The 21,694-nt window shown below is 56.7% G+C and overlaps 9 protein-coding genes across 9 annotated transcripts in view; 6 read left to right on the top strand and 3 right to left on the bottom strand.

Annotated features, from left to right (window-relative positions):
- CHGG_02977 (uncharacterized protein) overlaps positions 1–105 on the top strand; it is a gene marked incomplete at both ends in the record, with an annotated part of 1,949 nt that extends 1,844 nt beyond the window's left edge. The window contains one exon of the mRNA XM_001229492.1: positions 102–105. Within this exon, the coding sequence (XP_001229493.1) occupies positions 102–105 (4 nt within the window). The remainder of the gene's footprint in view (positions 1–101) is intronic.
- A 3,813-nt stretch (positions 106–3,918) lies between these two features.
- CHGG_02976 (uncharacterized protein) lies at positions 3,919–6,499 on the top strand (the record flags this gene model as incomplete). Its single annotated transcript, XM_001229491.1, has 7 exons — positions 3,919–4,200; positions 4,295–4,497; positions 4,547–4,569; positions 4,656–4,834; positions 4,885–5,455; positions 5,515–6,344; positions 6,470–6,499. 7 exons carry the CDS (start codon positions 3,919–3,921, stop codon positions 6,497–6,499), a joined length of 2,118 nt encoding a protein of 705 aa, XP_001229492.1.
- Positions 6,500–7,659: 1,160 nt separating this feature from the next.
- Positions 7,660–9,144, top strand: CHGG_02975 (uncharacterized protein; the record flags this gene model as incomplete). The annotated part of the gene is made up of 2 exons (XM_001229490.1): positions 7,660–7,835; positions 7,890–9,144. The coding sequence occupies 2 exons, from the start codon at positions 7,660–7,662 to the stop codon at positions 9,142–9,144; spliced, it is 1,431 nt and encodes a 476-aa protein (XP_001229491.1).
- Positions 9,145–9,450: 306 nt separating this feature from the next.
- Positions 9,451–10,834, bottom strand: CHGG_02974 (uncharacterized protein; the record flags this gene model as incomplete). Its single annotated transcript, XM_001229489.1, has 3 exons — positions 9,451–9,752; positions 10,364–10,624; positions 10,687–10,834. The coding sequence occupies 3 exons, from the start codon at positions 10,832–10,834 to the stop codon at positions 9,451–9,453; spliced, it is 711 nt and encodes a 236-aa protein (XP_001229490.1).
- A 1,519-nt stretch (positions 10,835–12,353) lies between these two features.
- On the top strand, positions 12,354–14,436 carry CHGG_02973 (uncharacterized protein; the record flags this gene model as incomplete). The annotated part of the gene is made up of 2 exons (XM_001229488.1): positions 12,354–12,620; positions 13,090–14,436. The coding sequence occupies 2 exons, from the start codon at positions 12,354–12,356 to the stop codon at positions 14,434–14,436; spliced, it is 1,614 nt and encodes a 537-aa protein (XP_001229489.1).
- Positions 14,437–15,209: 773 nt separating this feature from the next.
- CHGG_02972 (uncharacterized protein) lies at positions 15,210–16,111 on the bottom strand (the record flags this gene model as incomplete). The annotated part of the gene is made up of 2 exons (XM_001229487.1): positions 15,210–15,802; positions 15,877–16,111. 2 exons carry the CDS (start codon positions 16,109–16,111, stop codon positions 15,210–15,212), a joined length of 828 nt encoding a protein of 275 aa, XP_001229488.1.
- Positions 16,112–16,540: 429 nt separating this feature from the next.
- CHGG_02971 (uncharacterized protein) lies at positions 16,541–17,521 on the top strand (the record flags this gene model as incomplete). Its single annotated transcript, XM_001229486.1, has 3 exons — positions 16,541–16,644; positions 16,726–17,332; positions 17,393–17,521. 3 exons carry the CDS (start codon positions 16,541–16,543, stop codon positions 17,519–17,521), a joined length of 840 nt encoding a protein of 279 aa, XP_001229487.1.
- Positions 17,522–17,945: 424 nt separating this feature from the next.
- Positions 17,946–18,474, bottom strand: CHGG_02970 (uncharacterized protein; the record flags this gene model as incomplete). Its single annotated transcript, XM_001229485.1, has 2 exons — positions 17,946–17,960; positions 18,145–18,474. The coding sequence occupies 2 exons, from the start codon at positions 18,472–18,474 to the stop codon at positions 17,946–17,948; spliced, it is 345 nt and encodes a 114-aa protein (XP_001229486.1).
- A 508-nt stretch (positions 18,475–18,982) lies between these two features.
- Positions 18,983–21,694, top strand: CHGG_02969 (uncharacterized protein; the record flags this gene model as incomplete). Its single annotated transcript, XM_001229484.1, has 3 exons — positions 18,983–19,030; positions 19,111–21,399; positions 21,461–21,694. The coding sequence occupies 3 exons, from the start codon at positions 18,983–18,985 to the stop codon at positions 21,692–21,694; spliced, it is 2,571 nt and encodes an 856-aa protein (XP_001229485.1).

Raw genomic sequence — 21,694 nt, 5'->3', positions numbered from 1 at the left:
AGTGGGGGGTAGGGTTGGGTTGTGAGTGGGGGTGATGGGGGAGGAGGGAGAAAGAAGTTTATTTTTATAATGACGTTAATATATACCTACTAATTTTAAAGTTAGTACATTTGTTAAATACACTCTTTTTAGTCGCCGAACCGAATGACCGTCTCAAGTTTCCATGTCAGCACCCGAGCACCCGAGGAATCGCCCACCACCGTTCCAGGTCCGCTGCTGGACACTGACAGCAAACCAGACCCGAATGACGCGCTGCAAAACAGCCGGCCTTCTCCCCTAACCGTCACCAATAGAAATAAGACTTGCCCGGAATCAAATGAGAAACCAAAAAAACCTACGGGATGAAGACACCGTCCAGACCGGGCGAGGAGGGAGGATGTGGAAGAACCACCAACCACGGGGTCATCGAGGGCACGAAGAGGGAAGGTGAGCCTTTACGAGGGCGGCTTAGTGAGTGGAAGCGTCAGGTGGTGGCGGGCAGAGTCCGAGGACCATAAGCAGGATATCGGCGTGGGAAGAGGGCCGAGTCCCATAGTGCCGACACTGTCCGTGATGCGACGGCCCAGATGAGAGTCAGAAAGTCGCCGAAAAATCCAGAAGCGAGCGAGATGGTCTTTTGGGTTTGGGGTTCCTGAGCCGAGAAAGGATGCGGTTGAGCGGCTCAGCCGGAGAAAGAGGTCGTGTTTCTCTACGCGAGGGCAGAGAGATTACGATATGTACGAAGTACATGCATCGATACCCCCACATTTTGTCAATTATAGCATAGGTACCTAGCCGGGAGGCAAGATAGGAAGGTTGAGCGATATATCATCAGATTTTCCCTCCAGGTTGATGTTGCTCTGGCGCGAAAGCAATGTAACCGGTTGATCACCCAGAAGCCTTCCATGAGTGGTTCGGAACGGCTCCGATATTGGAAAATGCAGATGCGGGATATGTGACGGTGTTATAATTAACACAGGGCCCTGTTCCTGGTTACCAATTCTCCAAATCCCACCAACCAACAGCCCGGGTACTTGTGTTTCCTCCAAGTTTTTGCTGAGATCTGTTGTCAGTCACATTTTGGGATCTTCCAGCCGTTGAAAATCCCCCCAATCGATATCTCCCGATGCGGCTCTTGTCTCTCGGACCTCCGAGACCGGGACTTTAAACTCCATACACAGTCCCAGAAGAGACGACGTCGTAGCGCACCCTGATGAGTCGAGTCGCGTCCCAATAGGGTTAGGGTACCCGCTCCGTGGAGATTCGGGCACGGCGTCCGGGACGGGGTCCGCCAAGCCGGGGATGAGGAACAAAACATATTAGCGACCCCAAGTTAGCCGCCGAGCGAGAAACGGCGGGTTTCCGCGGATCAATCAACTCCCCAACACTCAGATTGACTGTCGAGTCTCGGACGTGATTGTGGCCTTGTGCTCTGCATGCCAAGTTGAATATTGACAATCACAGTCCCAATCGCGGTCGGCGGTTTGGTCAGCTCTCTTCTGGACGGCGGGTTGCATGCAGCTTGGCGGGTGATGGGGTTGAGATAATCGGAAACAAGTTCTCTCGGCGACTTGGCAAGGCTTGCGTCAACTTGGCTTGCCTTCGATTACCAACTGCTCGCTCAGGTCATTTTCATCAATGGCCCAAACCAACAGCCCAAGCCCTCTGGCCTACTGGCCGCGCGGACGGCCGTGTCTGGAAGCGGTGAGCTATACATGGAAGTGATGTTCGGCCAGGCTGGCAGACTATTTTGCTCCCCGAAGCGGCGAGCGCATCACTGATAGCCACGGGGGCGTTTTGGCTCTCGAAATAGCTAGCCCGTCTCAGTCAGTCGACCTCCTTGTGAGATGGTTATGCTGACCTTCGGCTTGGGAACCATTGGGCCCGAGTCTGTGGAAAGGATGCACCTGTCAGACGAACCTATGTAGGGTTCCTCTTGTGTGAGACCGTGTGTGATTGTTCCAGAGCCCAGACCCTCAGCCTACCGATCATCAGCTCATCGCCAGTGATAGGCAAGGCGGTTGGCCTCGCTGGTCTTTCGGGTTCCCAAAGCCACACGCAAGCCTTCGCTACGGCACGAAGTACAGACCGTGTATATTGCCTAAACTGGGCTGATCCTTTCTCCTGCGATGGAAGGAGCGGCGACCTGCATCTCCCGCGCAGATCCGCCCATCCAGTTCAAAGCTTCCACTTTCGGTGGAGTCTGCGGGCGGGCACCTTCCAAAAATTTGAACATCGGATGCGGTGCCCAAAAGGCACCCAGAGAAGACGCACCCTACCCATTTTTTCTGCTAATTTTTTTTTTCGTTGACTCAGTTGGAGCTCCGTGAGCCCGAAGCGCGCAACAATTATACCGCCAAGAAGACTAGACAATGGCTTTCGACCTCTCAGCATCTCTACCAGGTTCCACATCGGCTTTCGACCTCCAACCTCGATGCGATGCAACGCTGGCTGGCACGGCGGCAGTTGGCACCCCGGTATCGACACCGGGACTGGGACCCGCCATTTCAGCAGATTAAGGGGTGCAGAAAGCGTTGCAACTAGACACACTATCCGCCGCATGCCGTGCCGATACCGAGTACAACCCCTTGACGACATGACGTTCTGTTGTCCATCGCTACGGGACCCGCGGTATTTTGTCCAAGTTCGTTGCATTATCGCAATTAGGCGGCATAACACGCCTTCTGGCTACGGTATTAGGGCCTGTCGTTCCCGAAACCCCGAAATCGGGACGGGAACCTGACGTAACATGGAAAATATCTGTTTTGTGGTCGTGGATGTGAACGTCCCCGGAGCTTCTTGATCCCGGACCGGCGTGCTCCACTTGGGCCCGATCTGCCTGTTTGGTTCCATTGTTGCATCTGCTTCTTGCGCGCCTGTCATATCAACTCTTGGACGTCTCATGGACAGCACATTACCAAGAACCCCTGCTCACCATCCAATCGACCCCCGTGGTGAGCGTGCTGACCGGGGACACGAACCATACAAAGCAGCTATGAACGGACCCCTCGATAGGACAAACGATACCTTGTATTCGTATGTTGGTCGATGACTGTCGCCCTGTGGTGTAACCTGAGGGTGCGGCGCACGAGCACACCTATCTTTGGCCATGTGGATGGCCCGCAGACGATCCATGTGGAATCAACAAGAACGCTTTGTGGGTACTTGGGGCATCTACGCCACAATGGACACAGACCAGCAACCACCACGGCTTTACAAACAAGTGGGGTGATAATCGTCTGAATAATCCAGGGAGGTCGCCGACGATCGTGACCATGACGGAGGTAGAGCCCGGACAACCGGGATCGGTTCACTTTCAAGTGGGGACGGAGCCACAGTGCAGTTGCGGTTCGTTTTCCCGGCGAACGTGGGGATGCGATTGGGTCTTTGTTTTCGAACCGTTGCACGTTCCCAAAGCTCGTCTGTTGCATAACGGGCCGATACGTACTATAGGTCTACTCCTACAGCCCAAAGCGGTGATATCGATGCCGGCGTCGGGTTCGATTGTGGCTGCGAGCTGACAGTATCGGATTAGGCATTGGCATCGTGACTGCTTCTGGCCCCCGTTTCCCCAAAGATCCATCGTCTGAACTCGGTCATGTGGCACTAGCCTGTTCGATTTGGTTGACATTGTGTGTGGAGGAGCCCTGCATGGCAGACCCCTGACAGGCTTGACTGCCCGAGACATTGTTCAGTCACACCCACAATGTTGTGGCCTGCCTCACGCCATGTTGGAGGGCCCATGTCGATCGCCACTGCCAGTCACGGTTGGCGTGCTTGGAATATATCTTGGCGGGCGCACCCTGTTTGCCCATTTGCCTGCATGGCTTTGGGGGGCTTGACCGAGTATAAGAGCAGCTTCCCTTACTGTCCGCCCCCCCGTTGATTTCCTTTCCCGCTTTCCGAACCACCCATCGGACTACCGAGACACCAGAAACCATGCACGGCAGAGTCACAACCCTCCTTGCCTGGGGCAGTCTGTTGGGGCTGTCTCAGGCAGCATGCCCCTATGCCGAATCAGCCCAGTTGGGAAAGCGGGATGAGGGCGAGGCATTGGAGCCTCTCGCCAAGTACAAGATAGATGACAGCAGCGGTTATATGTCCACTGATGCCGGCGGCCCCATGGAGGACCAGGCTAGCCTCAAGGCCGGCGCGAGGGGCTCCACGCTGCTCGAAGACTTCATCTTCCGCCAGAAGATCCAGCATTTCGATCATGAGCGTGTAAGTACAGGGCGACACGCGATTGTTCCGCGTTTAAGATTTCTGAGACATCCACAATCACACGCCAAGACACTGACATGGTTCCCTCCCAAAGGTTCCCGAACGGGCGGTTCATGCTCGAGGCGTTGGAGCTCACGGCACGTTTACCAGCTATGCCGACTGGAGCAACCTCACGGCGGCATCATTTCTGAATGCTCCGGACAAGAAGACGCCTATGTTCGTCCGCTTCTCCACCGTTGCAGGATCCAGGGGCAGCGCGGATCTCGCCAGAGACGTTCACGGGTTCGCAACCCGATTGTAAGTCTACGCCTTTCTAGCTAGTGTGAGCCTGGCTAACATTACTTAGCTATACTGATGAGGGCAACTTTGGTAAGCCTCTTTGGTTCTTGGCGGCTCTCACCTGCTAACCCACTTAGATATCGTTGGAAACAACATTCCTGTTTTCTTCATCCAAGATGCCATCCAGTTCCCTGACCTGGTCCACGCCGTCAAGCCAAGGCCGGACAATGAGATCCCCCAAGCGGCCACCGCCCACGACTCTGCTTGGGACTTTTTCAGCCAGCAGCCAAGCACTCTGCACACCCTATTCTGGGCTATGGCCGGCCATGGAATCCCGCGTAGTCTCCGTCATATGGTAAGTGGTCTCCTCAGGTTATTTGAACAGCGTAGGGCTGATATCGTTAGGATGGCTTCGGCGTACACACGTTCCGTCTCGTAAAGGAGGACGGCTCGTCGAAGCTTGTCAAGTGGCACTGGAAGTCCCGTCAGGGGAAGGCCAGCCTTGTTTGGGAGGAGGCACAGATTGTTGCGGGCAAGAACGCCGACTTCCACCGCCAGGACCTCTGGGATGCCATCGAGTCGGGCAATGGCCCCGAGTGGGAGCTTGGCGTCCAGATTATCGACGAGGACAAGGTGCTGGCGTACGGCTTCGACCTGTTGGACCCCACCAAGATCCTTCCCGAGGAGCTTGTGCCCGTCACGAAGCTGGGTGTGATGAAGCTGGACCGCAACCCCACGAACTACTTCGCCGAGACGGAGCAGGTCATGTTCCAGCCCGGCCACATCGTGCGCGGCATCGACTTTACCGAAGACCCTCTGCTGCAGGGCCGTCTTTTCTCGTACCTCGACACCCAGCTGAACCGGAACGGCGGCCCCAACTTTGAGCAGCTGCCCATCAACATGCCGCACTCCCCCATCCACAATAACAACCGCGACGGTGCCGGCCAGACCTTCATCCACAAGAACACCGCTCATTGTGAGTACCATCCTCTGCCCCCAACTCATTCCCCGCTTGTATCTAACAACCGTCCCAAGACTATCCCAACACCCTCAACAAGGGCTTCCCGCTCCAAGCCAACCAGACGGTCGGCCGTGGCTTCTTCACCGCCCCCGGTCGCAAAATCAGCGGCGAGCTCGTGCGCCTGATCTCGCCCACCTTTGACGACCACTGGTCGCAGCCGCGGCTCTTCTACAACTCGCTCAGCCCGGTCGAGCAGCAATTCCTCATCAACGCGATCCGCTTCGAGACGAGCAACGTCAAGTCGGCCGAGGTCAAGAAGAACGTGATCGCGCAGCTCAACCGCGTCAGCCACGACGTGGCCGTGCGCGTGGCGACGGCCCTCGGGCTCGAGGCCCCCGCCCCCGACGACACCTTCTACCACAACAACGTCACCGCCGGCGTCTCCACCTTCGCCCCCAACGGCACCCTCCCCTCCATCAAGACCCTGCGCGTCGGCGTGCTCGCCTCCACCCAGGCCAAGGACTCCCTCGCCCAGGCCGCCCAGCTGAAGGAGGCGCTCGCCGCCGACGGCCTGGTCGTCACTGTTGTGGGCGAGACGCTGGCGGAGGGCGTCGACCAGACGTACTCGGCGGCAGACGCGACGGGCTTTGATGGCGTGGTTGTGGCCGAGGGCGCCGAGGCGCTGTTTGGCGCCGACAGCAAGCCCTCGCCTCTGTTCCCTGCTGGTCGGCCGGGGCAGGTGCTCATCGATGCGTACCGCTGGGGTAAGCCGGTTGGTGCGTTGGGGTCGGCGGATGAGGCGCTGAAGAGTGTGGGCGTGCCGGTGGATGGTGAGGGTGTGTATGGTGAGACGGCGGTGGATGCGTTGGTGAAGGGGCTTGAGGGGGGGTTGGCGAGGTTCAGAGTGAGTTTTTCTCTTTTCTTTTCTTTTTTTCCCCCCGATTTTCTGCTGCTGCTGCTGCTGCTGTTGTTGGGATGTTGTCCTCTGGCGGCGGTAAGGTGAAGAGTTAATGCTAACGGATTATACAGTTCACCGACCGGTTCGCGCTTGACGACTAGGTGCAGAAGTGTGAGTGGGAGGGAGAGGTCTTGTGAGGCCGAGAGCGGTGGTGTACTGTATATATTAATCAGTAATTCTTATCACGAAGCCAGCGATGTGCGGGTTGGATTCCCATGAATTGAAATTCCCCCAGCGCATAAGTACATAACCCGCGTATTCCATCCACGCTTGGTGACATGCGGCTGGCCGGCCTTGCCTCCCGTCTCGCCTTTGTTTTACAAACAATGCACGACATACTTGCGCCGCATGAGACGGACGTCACGTGGGTGGCCGCAGGATGGGCCGCCGGCAGCCGAATCGGTTAGTACAGACAGTCGAGGGTGGTGAGTTGGCCGGGTTGGTTTGATTGGGTAGCTATGTCTCGAGAATGGAGGTGGTTATCGATGTTTTCCGTGCTTGTGGCGATGTACTGTGTATCATGGCGATGGTATTTTGAAGCCGAGGGATGGACATCAACACCCCCTCGACATCCTTTGTAAATTAGGTGGGACATGTATCTATCTCCGTGGGGTTGGAAGAGTGCTTTGAGTCGGGATGCTCATGTTATGTCCAGAGGACCCATCGATCTCCACGCAATTTTGTAAATGCATAAAAGACCCTTGTTGAAAAGGACTTCATCGCCACCGTTGGAGGAGACAAGTCCGCTCTCGACATTGCTATTGCTCATTAATATCCATCCGTTAACGACCTGAGGGGAACTGGGAAGGCCTTAACTATGCAGTTAGGGTTAGGGGCTGGCACTGTCGGGTTGTGCCTGATGATGCCAAGACCGGGCCGAGTTCCCGAACCCTGCCAGCCGCTTATCGTGGCGTTGCCCGTCGCCTTGTGACCACGAACCTGAGACCAACAACCACGCCCTTCCACATGACCACTCTCCAGCTCTAGCTTGGGTTTTTCTGACGACACGCGATGAAGGGTCAGAAGTTAAGGTAGCCAACATTCTTACCCGAGGCGACGAAGACCCTCCGGCGGTTACCACCCGCCCTCGCCCAGCCTCACCCAGCCTTGCCTCGACCAAGTCAGCCACGATAACGGTAGTGGAGGACCTCCTTTGTGCGACGAAGCGCGACGAATAGCGGTCGGAACGAAATTCACAGTCGGCGCCGCGGACACGGTGGACGACACTGCTCACCACTTCACATTCCGGACGGAGGGCATTATGGACCGCATCAAGGCCTTCTTCGCGCCGCCCAAGGCTAACGTTGAGGAGTATGAGCCGCTGGCGGACGATGACTCGGGGACGCTGGAGGGGTCGATATACGAGGAAGGGACACCGTTCTCGTGGATCGAATACTCCATATTCGCCTTGATTGGCGTCGCCATGCTATGGGCGTGGTATGTTTCCCTCTGGCCACATTCACCTAGCACCGGCTAATGCTATCTGAACAGGAACATGTTCCTCGCCGCCGCCCCCTACTTCCAAACCCGCTTCCAGTCCGACCCCTGGATCTATGCCAACTCGCAATCGGCCATCATCTCGACATCCACCATCGTTAACTTGGTGGCTATGATGGTCCTGACAAGAATCCAATCTTCGGCGAACTACCCCCTCCGCATCAACATAGCCCTCCTCATGAACGTGGCCGTGTTCGCCATGCTGACCATCTCCACCACCTCTTTTTTTCTCGACGCCTCTCCGAAGCTCTATCTGGCCTTCCTCCTCCTCATGGTCGCCCTCACCGCATCGGCAGCTGGTCTGATGCAGAACGGCGCCTTCTCCTTCGTCGCCAGCTTCGGCCGACCAGAATACACACAAGCCATCATGGTCGGCCAGGGCATCGCCGGCATCCTCCCGCCCCTAACCCAAATGTTCTCCTACCTCGCCTTCGCCGACCCGCCCCCCGGGATCCCCCCTCCCGGCCAACCCAGCAGCGAATCCAGTTCCTCCTCCCCACCACAAAACGACGAAGGCGCCACCTCCGCCTTCATCTACTTCCTCACCGCGGTCCTCATTTCCGCCCTAACCTTCGCAGCCTTCATCCCGCTCGTGCACCGACACAGCCGCCTCCTCTCCCGCCGCCGTGGTAGTCTGGCCCCCTCACCGGGAACCGACCTCTCCCCATCCACCACCACGCTCCACTCAACTACCTCCACCTCAGAACCCACCCCAACCCGCCGCCACATACCCCTCACGACGCTCCTTCTCAAACTCCGCTGGCTCGCCGCCGCCGTGGCCATGTGTTTCGTCGTGGCCATGTTCTTCCCCGTCTTCACCGCCAAGATCCTCTCCGTCCACGACAGCGACGGCGGCCTGTTCAGCCCCGGCGCCTTCATCCCGCTGGGCTTCTTCTTCTGGAACCTGGGCGACCTGGCCGGCCGGGTGTCCGCGGTCCTGCCGCCCTTCGCCTGGCTGCGCGCGCGGCCGCGCGTGCTGTTCGCCGTCGGCCTGGCACGCTGGGGGTTCTTGCCGCTGTATCTGCTGTGTAATCTGCATGGGCGGGGCGCAGTGGTGGAGAGTGATTTGTTTTATTTGGGCGTCGTGCAGTTCCCGTTTGGGCTGACGAATGGCTGGCTGGGGTCGAGCGCCATGATGGCGGCGGGGGAGTGGGTGGCGGAGGATGAGAGGGAGGCAGCGGGCGGGTTTATGGGCATGTGTCTCGTGGGTGGGCTGGCGTTGGGGAGCGTGTTGAGCTTTACGCTGTGATAAGTGTGGTTGTTGTGTGAGTGAGAGGATGTGCGATGGATGTTGGGTGGGCTGTGGAATGCGAGTGAGCTGTGGATAGTTATGTGGGTTATTTTCTTTTCTTTTGGCTCCGGCGTTTGGACATGGGATATGGAACGTGGGGATCTTGTGTGCATATGGCTAGGTTTCTTTAGCGTGGTAGATCTGCATAGACAGACTTGACGATATATATATTCACATTTGACACCGATTACCTCTTAGACCCATTTGTTTACTCTCCCTTCCCCAACGCCTTACCTCACTCACATTAACATCTCACCTCAAAATTCAGACCTTCTTCGTCCCCTCCTCAAGCAAACAATCCGTCTCCACCCCTCCCAGTTCCCTCCCCTCATAATACCCGCCCTCCACCAGCCGCCTCTCCATCTCCCGCCAATACCCCCTCTTCGCCTCCCAATTCTTCCGGTCCAGATCCGCCAGCTTAGCCTCCACCGGCCGCCCCGCCTCCGCCGGCACCCGCACGAAGCACGCACAGTCGCGCAGCGTCATGGCCAGCGCCAGCCGCTCCGGGTCGCCAGCACCCTCGTCTTCTCCTCCTCCTTCTTCTTCCTCACCGTCGCGAGCCGCGGCTAGTTGGGCGGCACGCAGGCGGAGGAGGAGCGTATTGGTCTGCAGCCAGGTCGCCAGGCGCGCGCGTTGCGCGGTCTGCGCGGTCTGCGCGGTCTGCGCGGGCGACACGGGATGCGAGGGAGGGGTTGCGGTGGTTGTGGAGGTTATGCTGGTGGTGGTGGTCGTGGTGGTGGTCGTGGAGGGGCACGTGCAGGGCCATGTGGAGGGGCCGACGGAGGGGCAGAAAGAGGGGCAGAAAAGAGGAGGGGGCGGGGTGAGGGTGGAGAAGTGGGCGGGTGACGTGGGTGAGGGCGGTGGGGGAGGTGGTGCAAGCGAGGAGGTTCAGGGGGCAGAGGATGGAGAGGCTGGTTTCTTTTGGGCTCTGTTTCTGTTTTTGTTTCCTTGCCGTTTCTGGTTTGGTGTGCAGCCGGAGGGCTTCGCGCGCGCAGGTGCGGCAGCGTGTTGCGGATGCGGGGGCATGGTGTGATTGGGCGAGCCACTTGGGCTTGAATTCGAAAGCGAGGTCGCTGGTGTGGCCTAGATTGTGGGTTGCGTGTGAGTTGTGGTGGGCTGGCAGTTGTGGATATGCAGGTAGGGTAGCAGGAGGCGGTGAAGGGCAAATCGTGCATACTCTGACGCATGTCTTCCACGAGCATCCCGTGCTCGACCACTGCAACTCTACTTCCTTTGAAGTCGGCCCTTCGGGCTTCCTCTTTTAGTTCCAGGGCAGCATTCAGGCATGAAACCACCTCTTCGCCCCCGAGTTTGACGAGGCGCTGTTGGACGAGGTCTTCGGGCTCAAACAGCGGCCTCACCACCGTTTCCCAGTACTCTTGGAGCTCTACATAGCTGTGCGCATTTGTCCCTGCTTTTGGGACCCGTAGGAGATATCCTAGGATCAAAAAGATATGAGAAGGCTTGTTTGAAGTTGAGAAGGACAACTAACTGTCTCACCTTGGAAAATGCTGCTGTGTTCGTCTCCGGGCTGCACAACAACCTGAAAGACAACGTTTGCTGCTCCTTCGGCGATGAAGTTGATCTCATAGTTGCCGGCTGCCAAAAATGACAGCACCGGCATGCATGATGTGTTTGCGGATGTCATTATTGGTTAATTGTGAGAAACGAGGCACTTTCCGAAGATGAAAGTGACGACAGTAACACCCGGATTGGTTGGGCCATTTTAATCGATTGCAGGGTTTTCGGCCAGCCGAGGTCGCAGGAACACCTCGCCTCGCCATAAGATCGAGGAAAAAGAAAGAAACACTGAATCGGATAAACAAAACTAAATTGAACAACGAAGAAGACTAAATCAAGAAAAATAAAAAGCAACTAAGTAACTGAATTAGTTCCGGGACGAAGTATCGCCTGAGAGCGTCCTTGTTCCCATGTTTAGCAGGGTTCAAGCATGGGATCTTGCAGGCACGGTTGATTCGTCTGAAGTTCTGCACTAACACCCGAAGTGTTTCTGCCCAAGCTACGAATACCTTGGCTGGTGGCTGGATCCGCATTCGATCACTAACTGTATGCAGCAGAGGTTGTCGGCTCTGCACAAACTCAGCCACGCTTGGGCTTAAGAGTGGACATTACACAGGAGGTGAGTTAATAACTATTGAAATATTTTTTGCTGGTGGAATTGGCAGTTTCGACACCGCCGGCCGGCCAAAAGCCCTTCACTCACCGCCGTCGTAGTGGCTCAGTCGCGTGCAGATATGATGGCGGAAGGACATGCAGGACCGCGCTCAGCTGGGCGTCAAATACCAATCATGTGGGGGTCTGTTTGAGGAGGGTGGTGTAGCCAGGCGGGATGGTCGCGTGCAGGGGTACCTGAGGGGGAGCTGTGGTGTGGACCTCGGGACGGGAAAGCGGGCTTGTCGGACCCACGGTGTGACGAGATAGCCGGGAATCTGGGCGCAAAGTCTGAGGTGGCACGGTGGATCATTTTTTCCATCCCAGGGCTGTTTGCCCTTGTTCGTATGTCCGCAGTTTGTACTCGGCATGCACAGAGTCGGAAAGCCCTGGTCGTTTCAGCAAGGGAGGCTGGTTCTAAAACACGACCAGCTGTCACAAAGGCCGAGGGCGTTCCGAATGCATAGCAGCCCGAGTCTGTTTGCATGATGACCTGTAATTTAAGAAAACAGGTACGGTAACGTTGGTAGACCCCTTGACCCGGGGGAAGGCACGCGCGAACCAGAGACAAACCAGGGTCAACCCACTGCCGGGAGAAGCTCGTGCGTCAGAAGGCCCACACGCCACTCGGATGCGCCGCAAGAGCCAAAAATTTCACTCAAAGACCAACTGCTCCCCGGCACCATCAGATACCTGGTAGCGTCAATCCATCCCTCCCTTCCTCCGATCTCGAATTCCCTCGAAACGAAACACACAACATTCATTTTGCACCTGGCTGCATCTCCTGTGCCAGCTGCATCGTCATACCACACTTGCATTGCCCGACAACCACCCACCGAGACAGCTTTGAATTATTCGCGACATTTACGATTGCACCCCCACAAATTGCATCGACCCGATTGTACCCGAAAATACCGCCCTCGTCCGCAAAGCCGGCCTCGTCGGGTCCAATACTTTTGGCTGCGATGCATCGTTAGCACGAAAGCCAGTTCAACATGGCCTTCAACTTCAACTGGTCGCCTCTGACGGCCGACGCGGGCTTCTATAAGCGCGCCCGGGATCTCCTGACGACGGCACTCAACAAGTCTCCGAAGCCCCCCATCATCGTCGATGACATTATCGTGACTGAGTTCAACCTCGGCTCCGTGCCGCCGGATCTGGAAATTCTCGAGATCGGCGACCTGGCCGAGGACCGTTTCCGCGGCATATTCAAGATGTGCTATTCGGGGGATGCGTTCTTGACACTCAAGACAAGAGTTCAGGTAGGCCGATATTCATATTCCCTTTGGACGTCCACGAGGGGCATTGCGCTTGGGGCCCCTTTATCCTTGAGAGCTGCACCATGTCCGTGCATGCTCTTTCGCAGCCCCCTCAAGCTAGAAGGCTCTGGCGGGTCCATTTGGGAGGTCAGGAGAGCTTCCAGAAGAAAGCTTGCTGGGTCACTGCGCTAGGGCGCAGTGGGTGGGCAAGGCGCTCGCCATGACCCTTCTCTCCAAGCTCTTCGTTCAAGCCCTGCAGGCTGAAAAGACCCGGATTTCAGCCCGCGTCCCCTTGCCCCTTGCAGATTCTGGGGAGGCAAACAGGCATGGAAAACTCCTATCAAAATGCTTGGCGCATTAAAGCTCAATTTATCGCGTATTCCCGGACAGGGGTTCGCGGTCGCGCCCCAGATCAAGACAACGCGAGACCTTGGATTCGAGGATAACATAGCTAATATATCAACAATCATAGGCAAATCCGCTAAACACATGTCTTTCCGCCAAGCCAGACTTCACATCCCCACAACCGCTAGCGGCGGCATCGAGTCTCACGATACCCCTGCAGATCACGTTATCCGAGTTCAAGCTCTCAGCGTTCATCATCCTCGTCTTCTCCAAACAAAAAGGGTTAACGATAGTCTTTCGCAATGACCCCCTCGAGTCTCTCAAGGTCTCGTCAACCTTCGACTCGATCCAGTTCGTCCGCGACTACCTCCAGAGGACGATCGAGGGCAAGCTGCGGGACTTGTTCATGGATGAGCTGCCTGCCATCATCCACCGGCTATCATTACAGCTTTGGTGTCCGGACCAGATCGCGAAGGAGGACGAGGAACCGAAGGAGGCCGACGAGCACGGCGTGAACCCATTGGCCACGCCACCTTTGGACGCCGTGGACTTGCATGGGCACCTCCTCGATCCTGCTGCGATATCGGAATTATCCCTTGATGGGGGTCCGGAGGCGCAACTTCTTTTCTCGCAAAAGACCCTGCTACGATTGTCCGATATCACAAATTCCCAGGTGACGTCCTCATTGGACACCTCGGAAACGAAAGACGTTCTCTTCCGGGCTTGGGCCGGGCCAGACAAGGTTGATCTGACGAACACCACGCCGCTAGCAACGCCGAGCTTGGCCAGGTCTTACTCCTACACCAGCCCCCATACCTACACCTTCTCGGACAACGGTAGCCAAGATCAAGGCTCGCTCCCGTCACGGCCTTCACTAGTACATCTCAACTCAGCAACCGCAGGCTTATCGCTAGGCTCCGGCCGACACAGCAAGGCTGGCCGGAAGAAGAAGACGCGAGTAGTCAATCTACGCCGCAAGGCTGAGACTGAGGCCAATAGCGAGGAGGAAGAGGACACGCCCGAGACCGACTCTATTGAGCCTCCTATGTCAGAACCTATCATGCCCCATCCGATTCTCGAGGAGTCAGACGAGGAGCTGGCATCAAACAAGGTGCACTTCGGCAGATCTCCAGACCTCCAGCAACAGCCCCGGAGACCGTCCTTTAGGGCTCAGGCTACCAACGCCCCCGAGGTCCCTGTTCCCTCGGTCGAACTCGGCAAAACCGCAGTGCCTCCCCTGCAGTCCTCGGAGAAACAGGCTGCTAGATTTCCTTCTCAGGACCCTGCTTTTGTCGACAGCAAAACGGGGCGGCCGCGCCCCAGGTCGGACACGTCGTCCGTCATCTTGGAGCAGGCCTGGATCATGAAAATGGCGGGCGAGATTGCCCGCCGCGTCTATGACGAAAAGAATGGGAATCCCACTTTTTGGGACGACCAGGACGACACCCCGCCGCCCGCATATGAGGCGAGGTAATTACTATCACTGTGACTAATGTGTTACCCTTCTTTTCCTTTGTTCTTTTCCCACTTTGTGTTTGGGCGAGGGGATCATACCTGGCGTTTCGTGCGACCGACATACCACGTTAGTTAATGTCTTATTGGTTGCCAGGAGTTTGGGGTATGTTGGTCAACAAAAAAAAATTGGGAGGGTTGCCTTGAGATTGGTTTGGGGCACTGGAGATATCCTGGTTGGGGAAAAGGATTCGGTTTCCACCGGTATGGGAGTGTGGAAACGCGTAGGGGTGCCAGAAGGCTATCCTTGGTTGATCATCAAACTCTTTACTGGCTGCGCTTTTTCTTTTGTCTTTGGGTCGTGGTTAGACGGTCGTTACGACCAGGCTGTATACCACTGTCGAATACGTGTGCGAAACACACCGGGCTTATCAGGCGGATGTCGATCCGGCTCGGTGAAGAAGTCCCTGCTGGGATAGCAGGTCTATGGACGGGAGACTTCTTAGAAACTCCCAACTCTAAGATAAGAATCAATCAGAGTGAATATTCTATCTAACTCTTGTCGTCGTTAATATTCGTGCTGGTCATCAGTTGCATTTTCCCAAACCACACTCTCGGATCCAGGCAATCTCTAGATCTAACCCAAAAATTGAAACGCCTCACGCCTTCCTACCGGTCAACTTGATAAAATCAACGAAATATGCGCGCCGCCCGATGTTTTGATCCCCACTCCCACCACCGCTATAAATCACAGTTCTCCCACAAGGCCCAAATAGATAGACCCAAGCCCCCAGGTTACTTTCCACTCTCCGCCTTGAGCTCCTTCAACCGCTTCTCCTTCCCCGCAACCTCCTCCTTCGTCTTGGTCATCAGCTCCTCCACCTTCACCAACGCCTCCTGCAACTTCTTGATCTCCACCTGTTCCGTCTCCCTACTGAACGGCTGACCGGGGCGATTCGCCAGCGGAATCATCGCGCTCCTCTCCAACACCCCGCCCTCCGACCGCACCATCTTGACCGCCTGCTCCTTCTCCTTGCTCTTCCCACCACCGCCGCCCTTCGACCCCCCTTTATTCCCCCCACCCCCACCCCCACCCCCGCCCGCATGCGAAGCGGGCATGGCCCCGGACGTGAGGATCTCGTAGAAGGGCTCGTACGGCTCGTTGAACAGCTGCTCCTCGTACGCCCACGAAATCACCTGCCCGCCGTTGAGCCGCATGGTTTCTTTCTCTTCTTCGGTCCGTCCGTAGGGGTGTAGTCGGAGGTGGTGGTAGAGGGTTTGGGGCTTTTCGGCCGACTCGGCCACGTAGTAGAGCTTGATGGCGATCTCGAACTCGCCCCAGCCGGTTTCGCTGAGCGTGAAGGGTTGGGATTTTTCGCCTTCGATCACTGTTTGTTGGGGGGCGGGGAGTTAGCGTGGTTGTGGTTGTGGAGGGGGGAGGGCATGGGAAGGGGGGACTGACTTCGCACGTGGTTGGGGATGGATTCGTGGAGCTTGAATTGTACGCGGCGCAACCAGTAGGTGATGTCGACATCGTCGATGCCTTTGACGAAGACGGTCCAGGAGTGGGTGTGGTCATCGGGGACGCCGGGCGGTTTGGGGTTGGTCTTTTCGTCGAATGGCTTGGCCGTCGTGCCGTAGACAAAAGGGCGGTATATCTGCACCCCCTTGACCCGTTTTCCCGTTGTCGGCGCCATGGTGCCGTTTGTGAGGGGTTACTGCTGTTCGGTCCCGCGGTCGCGTGAAATCGAGAAGACACGACGGAAAGTCTGGCGGGTCAGCCTTGATTGCGGGGCAACTTTTCGCTTCTGGGCCCGCTAACAGGGTCTGTGTCACCCATGCATCTGGAACCCTTGTAGCTCAAGCATGGCATGACATGACCGAAGCTTCCCGAGATTCTTCCTGGAGCTTCAGAGGGAAGGCCAGCTTCAACAACAACCTTGCCTGCCCTCGAGTTTCACACAGTTTGTGAACTGGAGGATACTGTGGCCTCTGGGGACTTTAATTGGGATTATTTTGAAGTTTTCCTCCCAAAACCAACGACCTGAACACCACCTTCACGCAAGCCCCAAACTCACATGCGTCACTGAGCTCATGAGCACACACGCATCATGAAACACCCCACAATGTCAGCCACGAAAAGAATCGTCGTCTTCGGCGGCAACGGTTTTCTCGGCTCACGAATCTGCCGGGCAGCCGTCGCCCGCAACTGGGACGTCACATCAGTCAGGTAGGTACCTACATCCAACCCCCCCTCTCTCCTCTCTCACCTTGACAAACCCCCCTAACCACACCCCCCACACACATACAGCCGCTCCGGCCGCCCCAACTGGCTCTCCATCACCTCCTCCTCCGCCCCCCCCAACTGGTCGCACTCGGTGACCTGGGAACGCGGCGACATCTTCCGGCCCGCGCAATGGACCTCTCTACTCCACGGCGCCGACTATGTCGTGCATAGCCTGGGCATCCTTCTCGAGGCCGACTACAAGGGCGTCATCTCAGGCCAGGAGTCGCCCTTCTCGGGTCTGAGGCGGGCGTTCGGTCCCGCGCCGGGGGCGGCGAACGAGCCGGCGAATCCGTTGGAGAGGGTGAGGAGGTTTGAGGAAGGGGAAAAGGGGGGGAGGGGGGAGGGGGGAAAGGGGGCGCCGCAGTTGACGTATGAGATGATGAATCGGGATAGTACGATTTTGTTGGCGAAGGAGGCGGCTAAGGCGGGGGTCGGGGCGTTTGGGTTTGTGTCGGCGGCTGCGGGGGCGCCGGTGCTGCCGGCGCGGTATTTGAGTACGAAGAGGGAGGCCGAGGCGGTGGTGGAGAGGGAGTTCCCTGGGATGAGGGGGGTGTTTTTTAGGCCGCCGTTTATGTACGACAAGTCGAGGGGGGTTACGATGGGGGTGGCGGCGATGGCGACGGCGGGGTCCGTGTTTAATGACCTGACTCGGGGGGCTGCGGGCGGGTTCCTTGGGAGTATGGTGATGAAGCCGCTGAAGGTGGACGCTGTGGCGGATGCTGTGGTGGAGGCGTTGGCGGATGAGAGCGTGAAAGGGCCGGTGGAGGTGCCGCAGCTGGAGCAGTTGGCGGAGAAGGCGTGGAGGAAGACGATGCTTTAAAAGAGGGGGAGGGGTGCGTTCATCAATGTATTACCACCGTGCCACTTCTGTGTGGGAGTAGACTGTACAACATTCAAACCCAACCCAAACGCCGTTCGCTGCTATGACCCTGAATAAACAACCCGTACCATCTCCCTTTACACCATGGTTCCCCGTTCGAAGCTCTCCCTAATTTCGGCGGTATACTTGTTATAGAACCGCGCCAGCTTCTGGTTGAACTGCTTGTTCTTCTCGTTGATGTATGTGACGTCCCCTCCATCCTCGCCATTCTTGGCCATCCGCTCTTTCCTCTTCTTGAGCGACGCCTCCTCGGCCTTGCGCAAATCGGCCACCAGACGATCCACGGCTGCCTTCTCCGGCTTGTGTTGAGCAAACGCGGTCGAATCGGCGGTGCTGAAGAAAGTCCCATCCTTGTCGACGGCGATCATTTCCCCGTCATCTGTTTCGACAATGTCCAGAGTCCCAGCGGCGGCAGCCTTCTCGATGGCGGCCATCTTCTCACGCGTGTACCGCTCTAGGTCTGGGTTGCCCATGTTGCGCAGTTGCCGCTTGTAGGCCTTCTCGCTCTCGCGCGCGTAGTCCTTGAACGCTGTGTCGTCCCGGTGCGCGTTCTGCTTGCGCACCCGCTTGTCCCATCGCTCACTCTCCTCCACCGTCCAATCCCACGCCCGTTTGCGCTCAAAGTCCCCCCCAGATTCCTCCACGTCGGCCTTGAGGAGTTTGTGCGAAGCTATGGCGTGCTTTCGGTTGAGGGCAGTAAGCTGTGTTGGGTCGGTGGCTAGTCGTTGGGATTCCTTAGTCGCCTCTTTGAGGTTTTGGTCGGACGACGCCTTGGCGCGTGCTTGGAGGGCACGGAAGCGGGCGAGACGGTCTTGAGAGGTTGTGGCCGCGGGGGCGGGGGCTGGAGCTGTGGCCTCGGCCGCGGCGGGTTCAGGAGAGGGTGTGGTCGACATTTTGGTTGTTGAGGAATGGAGAGAGAACTGGGAGTGATGAAGACGTTGTTCGTGGGGGTTGATTTGATGATTAAAGTGGGACTGGGTTGGGCCTGGGCTGAGTGCCTTTATTAAGAGGCTAAGCATGGCCGTAAAGGTGCCCAGGTTCCCAGGTGTACACCGGACAAAAAAGGTTAAAGATCAAACGAACACAAGTCCGAAAAGAGTAAATCAAGAGAAAAATTAAATCGAGCAAATACCTTCATTAGTCTTTGGGGCAAGTTTCATTTCGTGCCTGTGATGGGCACATACATACAATAAATACCCTAGACGCTATAGCCCCAAAAGTCCATTGTGCATCTGAAACTTACAGTACCTACGACAACATTTGTTACCTGAAAAACGAAACCAAAACCACGAAGGCATCTGTTGAAACTAAGTTCACCGTTGTCATCTAGAAGTTGCATGTTTTCTACTTAATCGCACTCTCGCCTATTAAGGGCAAGAAAGGTGCGCACTCGCCAAAACCATGGCGACAGATTCCCCCCCAAATCGCCGAACCGAGTTCTTCCAGCAAGTATGCCGCTACCCATCACCTATCCACCACTCAACCCATCGTTTGATCGCTTATTTTGGTTGCTAAACATCTTACTGTAGCTTAAAAGTGTCTGTATCCCTCTTAGTCGATTTGCACTCGGCCCAAAAGGCCAAGCTGTCGACTCCAAGGAGGTCCTCAGGCTACTAGAATCGCTCATCGGCCTCTGGACCACTCAAGCAGACAATGATGCTTCCATCCTGGACGACAAACTCGCCGAATATGTCTTCTTCCCCCTATCTCACCTCCTCCGAGACCGTGACCGGTATCCCCTCCGGGTCATCGAGGCTGTCGTCCGGCTGCTTCGGCTGCTCATCCAATATGGCTGGAAAGCAAAGGCATCGCCGCAGCTTTTCCAACAACTCTTGGTCTTCCTCTCATTTATCGTCGGTGGTGTCCCAGACCAGCCGAAGCGAGACATGCCCGAGGAGACCATTGTCGAGGGTTTCCGCACGCTCACTGCTCTCGTCCGCATTGCAAAACCGTCTCATATTGCGCCGCCAGCCGAGTCAGCAGCGAAAGGCAAAACTGTACCGGCCCTCAGTCACAGCCTCACGGTGATGCTAGATGGGGTTTCTGAGGGATCCGTGTCTCTGATCCAGCTCGAGGCGGCCCAATGTTTACAAGCCGTGTTTGCCACTATCAAGGACAATATTGTCCTTGCGCAGTTCATTCCCGGCACAATCTCGGCCCTTACGAAAGTCTTGTCGCCACCACAGGCCAATCAAACCCAAAAGCGGGTACTACTCAAATGTTTGGAGATCCTCCAACTAGTTCTCGTCACCGTGTTAGGCGATATCAAGGTCAGATCGCTCCTCAGGGAGCTGGAGAAGCCAAGAACGCCAGAAGGTGGTACGACGGAGGAACCGCAAGATTTGAATCCCTCGGGGGAACTGACAGCTTCTTGGCTGAGAGCGACTGCATACCAGGTCAAGATCGCCTTGGCGGGGGTCCTTAAGCTTCGTTCAAACGAGTCTGACGAGGTCCAATCTGCTCTTCATAGGCTCTGCATCAGCCTTCTCGATGAATGCCACGCTTCACTCGCCGACTGCCGGTCGATGTTCGTGGAAACCGCCATGATGCTGGAAGATCAAGATACACAATCAAGCCTTGAAACTAGCCTTCAAGACCTTGCCAGCGTTTACGCGGAGCTCGGGGACAGCGTCAAATTAACACTCTACAACTGGATTACCGGCCTGCCCCGCGTCATGCAGTCAAGCGATGAGCGGGTCAAACAGTTAGGGATAAGGAGCATCCTCAGGGGTACCAGGCTGGCAGCCACGCTTCAAATGGACTCGTCGACTCTGGACGACGCACTGGGGGACTCCCTTCGAGATAGCATTATCACCCTTGTCAAAGGTTCGAAGCAACCTAAAATCGTAGATGATGTTGGGGCGGACATATCGACAAATACCGCTCTAGTGGGACCTGGCACAGAGCTGGCAACATACAGTCCCGTCCTACTTGACTCTGAAGGCCAGAAGACGACAAGAGCAGAAATCGGCTCTTTGATATCCAATGTAGGCTCCCCAGTTCAGCAGGTGAAGATTGCGACGGCCATGCTAGGCCATGTTCGGGACTCTCAGGGTATCGAGCAGATCGCCTCGTTTTGGCTCTCGTTTGAGCTATTGAAGGCAACCTACGCACAGTCCTCGGATCTTGACGATTTGTTTGATCTGTCCTCTCTCGGGGAATCACGGCATCAGGAAGAGGCCTTCCAGGAGCTCTACGACTTCTCCGCCTCGGTGTTATCTGCACACTCGGATTCCGTCGAGGCAGACTGGCGGCTTGAGGCCATTGCACTAGAGGTAGCGGCATTTGCTGCCTCCCGTTTTAAGGCCGACTTCCAGCCAGAACTCATCGACGTGCTCTACCCCGTCACAACATTCCTTGGCTCGCAAGCGCCACAGCTCCGGAGGCACGCCATCACCACGTTGAACATCATTGCCACCTCGTGCGGCTACGAGAGCGTCTCTGATTTGATCGTCGATAACGCGGACTACATGGTGAACTCCATATCCCTACGACTGAACACGTTTGATATCTCTCCTGCGTCAACAAAAGTCCTCACCATGGTGGTCCGGCTGACTGGCCCGAGGCTAATTCCTTTCCTGGACGACGTCGTCGCAGCAATCTTTGCAGCCCTCGACAACTATCACGGCTACCCCGTGTTCGTCGAGAGTCTGTTTTCTGTCCTCACCGAGGTAGTAATCCAGGGCGTCAAATCCGACATGCTCCTCCTCGAAGACGCCAGCACCAAAACGATCGACCATCGAAAGCGGCCCCCCCCAGTCCCTAGGCGTCCCAGGAATTCTCGATACCCTCACGGCCCGCCTCGACCGTGCCGCACGGTCAGCCAAAGAAGGCCTCGAAAAAGCCACCACCTTCCCCATACACTCCCACCCAAAACAGCCCTGGGGCCCTCCTAAAGACACCAAATCCAAAATCAACCCCCAAGGAGACGAAGCCACCGCCCTCCTCAACAAACTAACCAACCCCGACCCCGACGACAACAACACCAACAACCAAGACGAATCCGCGCCCCCGGCCCCCGACCCCCCCCACCACGCCCCCCACACCAACCTACACCCCTGCTCACCAAAGATCCCTCACCCTCGCCGGAACACCAACCGGAACTACGCCTAG

The sequence above is a fragment of the Chaetomium globosum genome, genomic scaffold (assembly GCF_000143365.1).
Source record: "Chaetomium globosum CBS 148.51 scaffold_2 genomic scaffold, whole genome shotgun sequence".
NCBI lineage: Eukaryota > Fungi > Ascomycota > Sordariomycetes > Sordariales > Chaetomiaceae > Chaetomium > Chaetomium globosum.
Note: the sequence above shows the minus strand (reverse complement) of the source record. Positions and strands in the feature narration are given on the sequence as shown.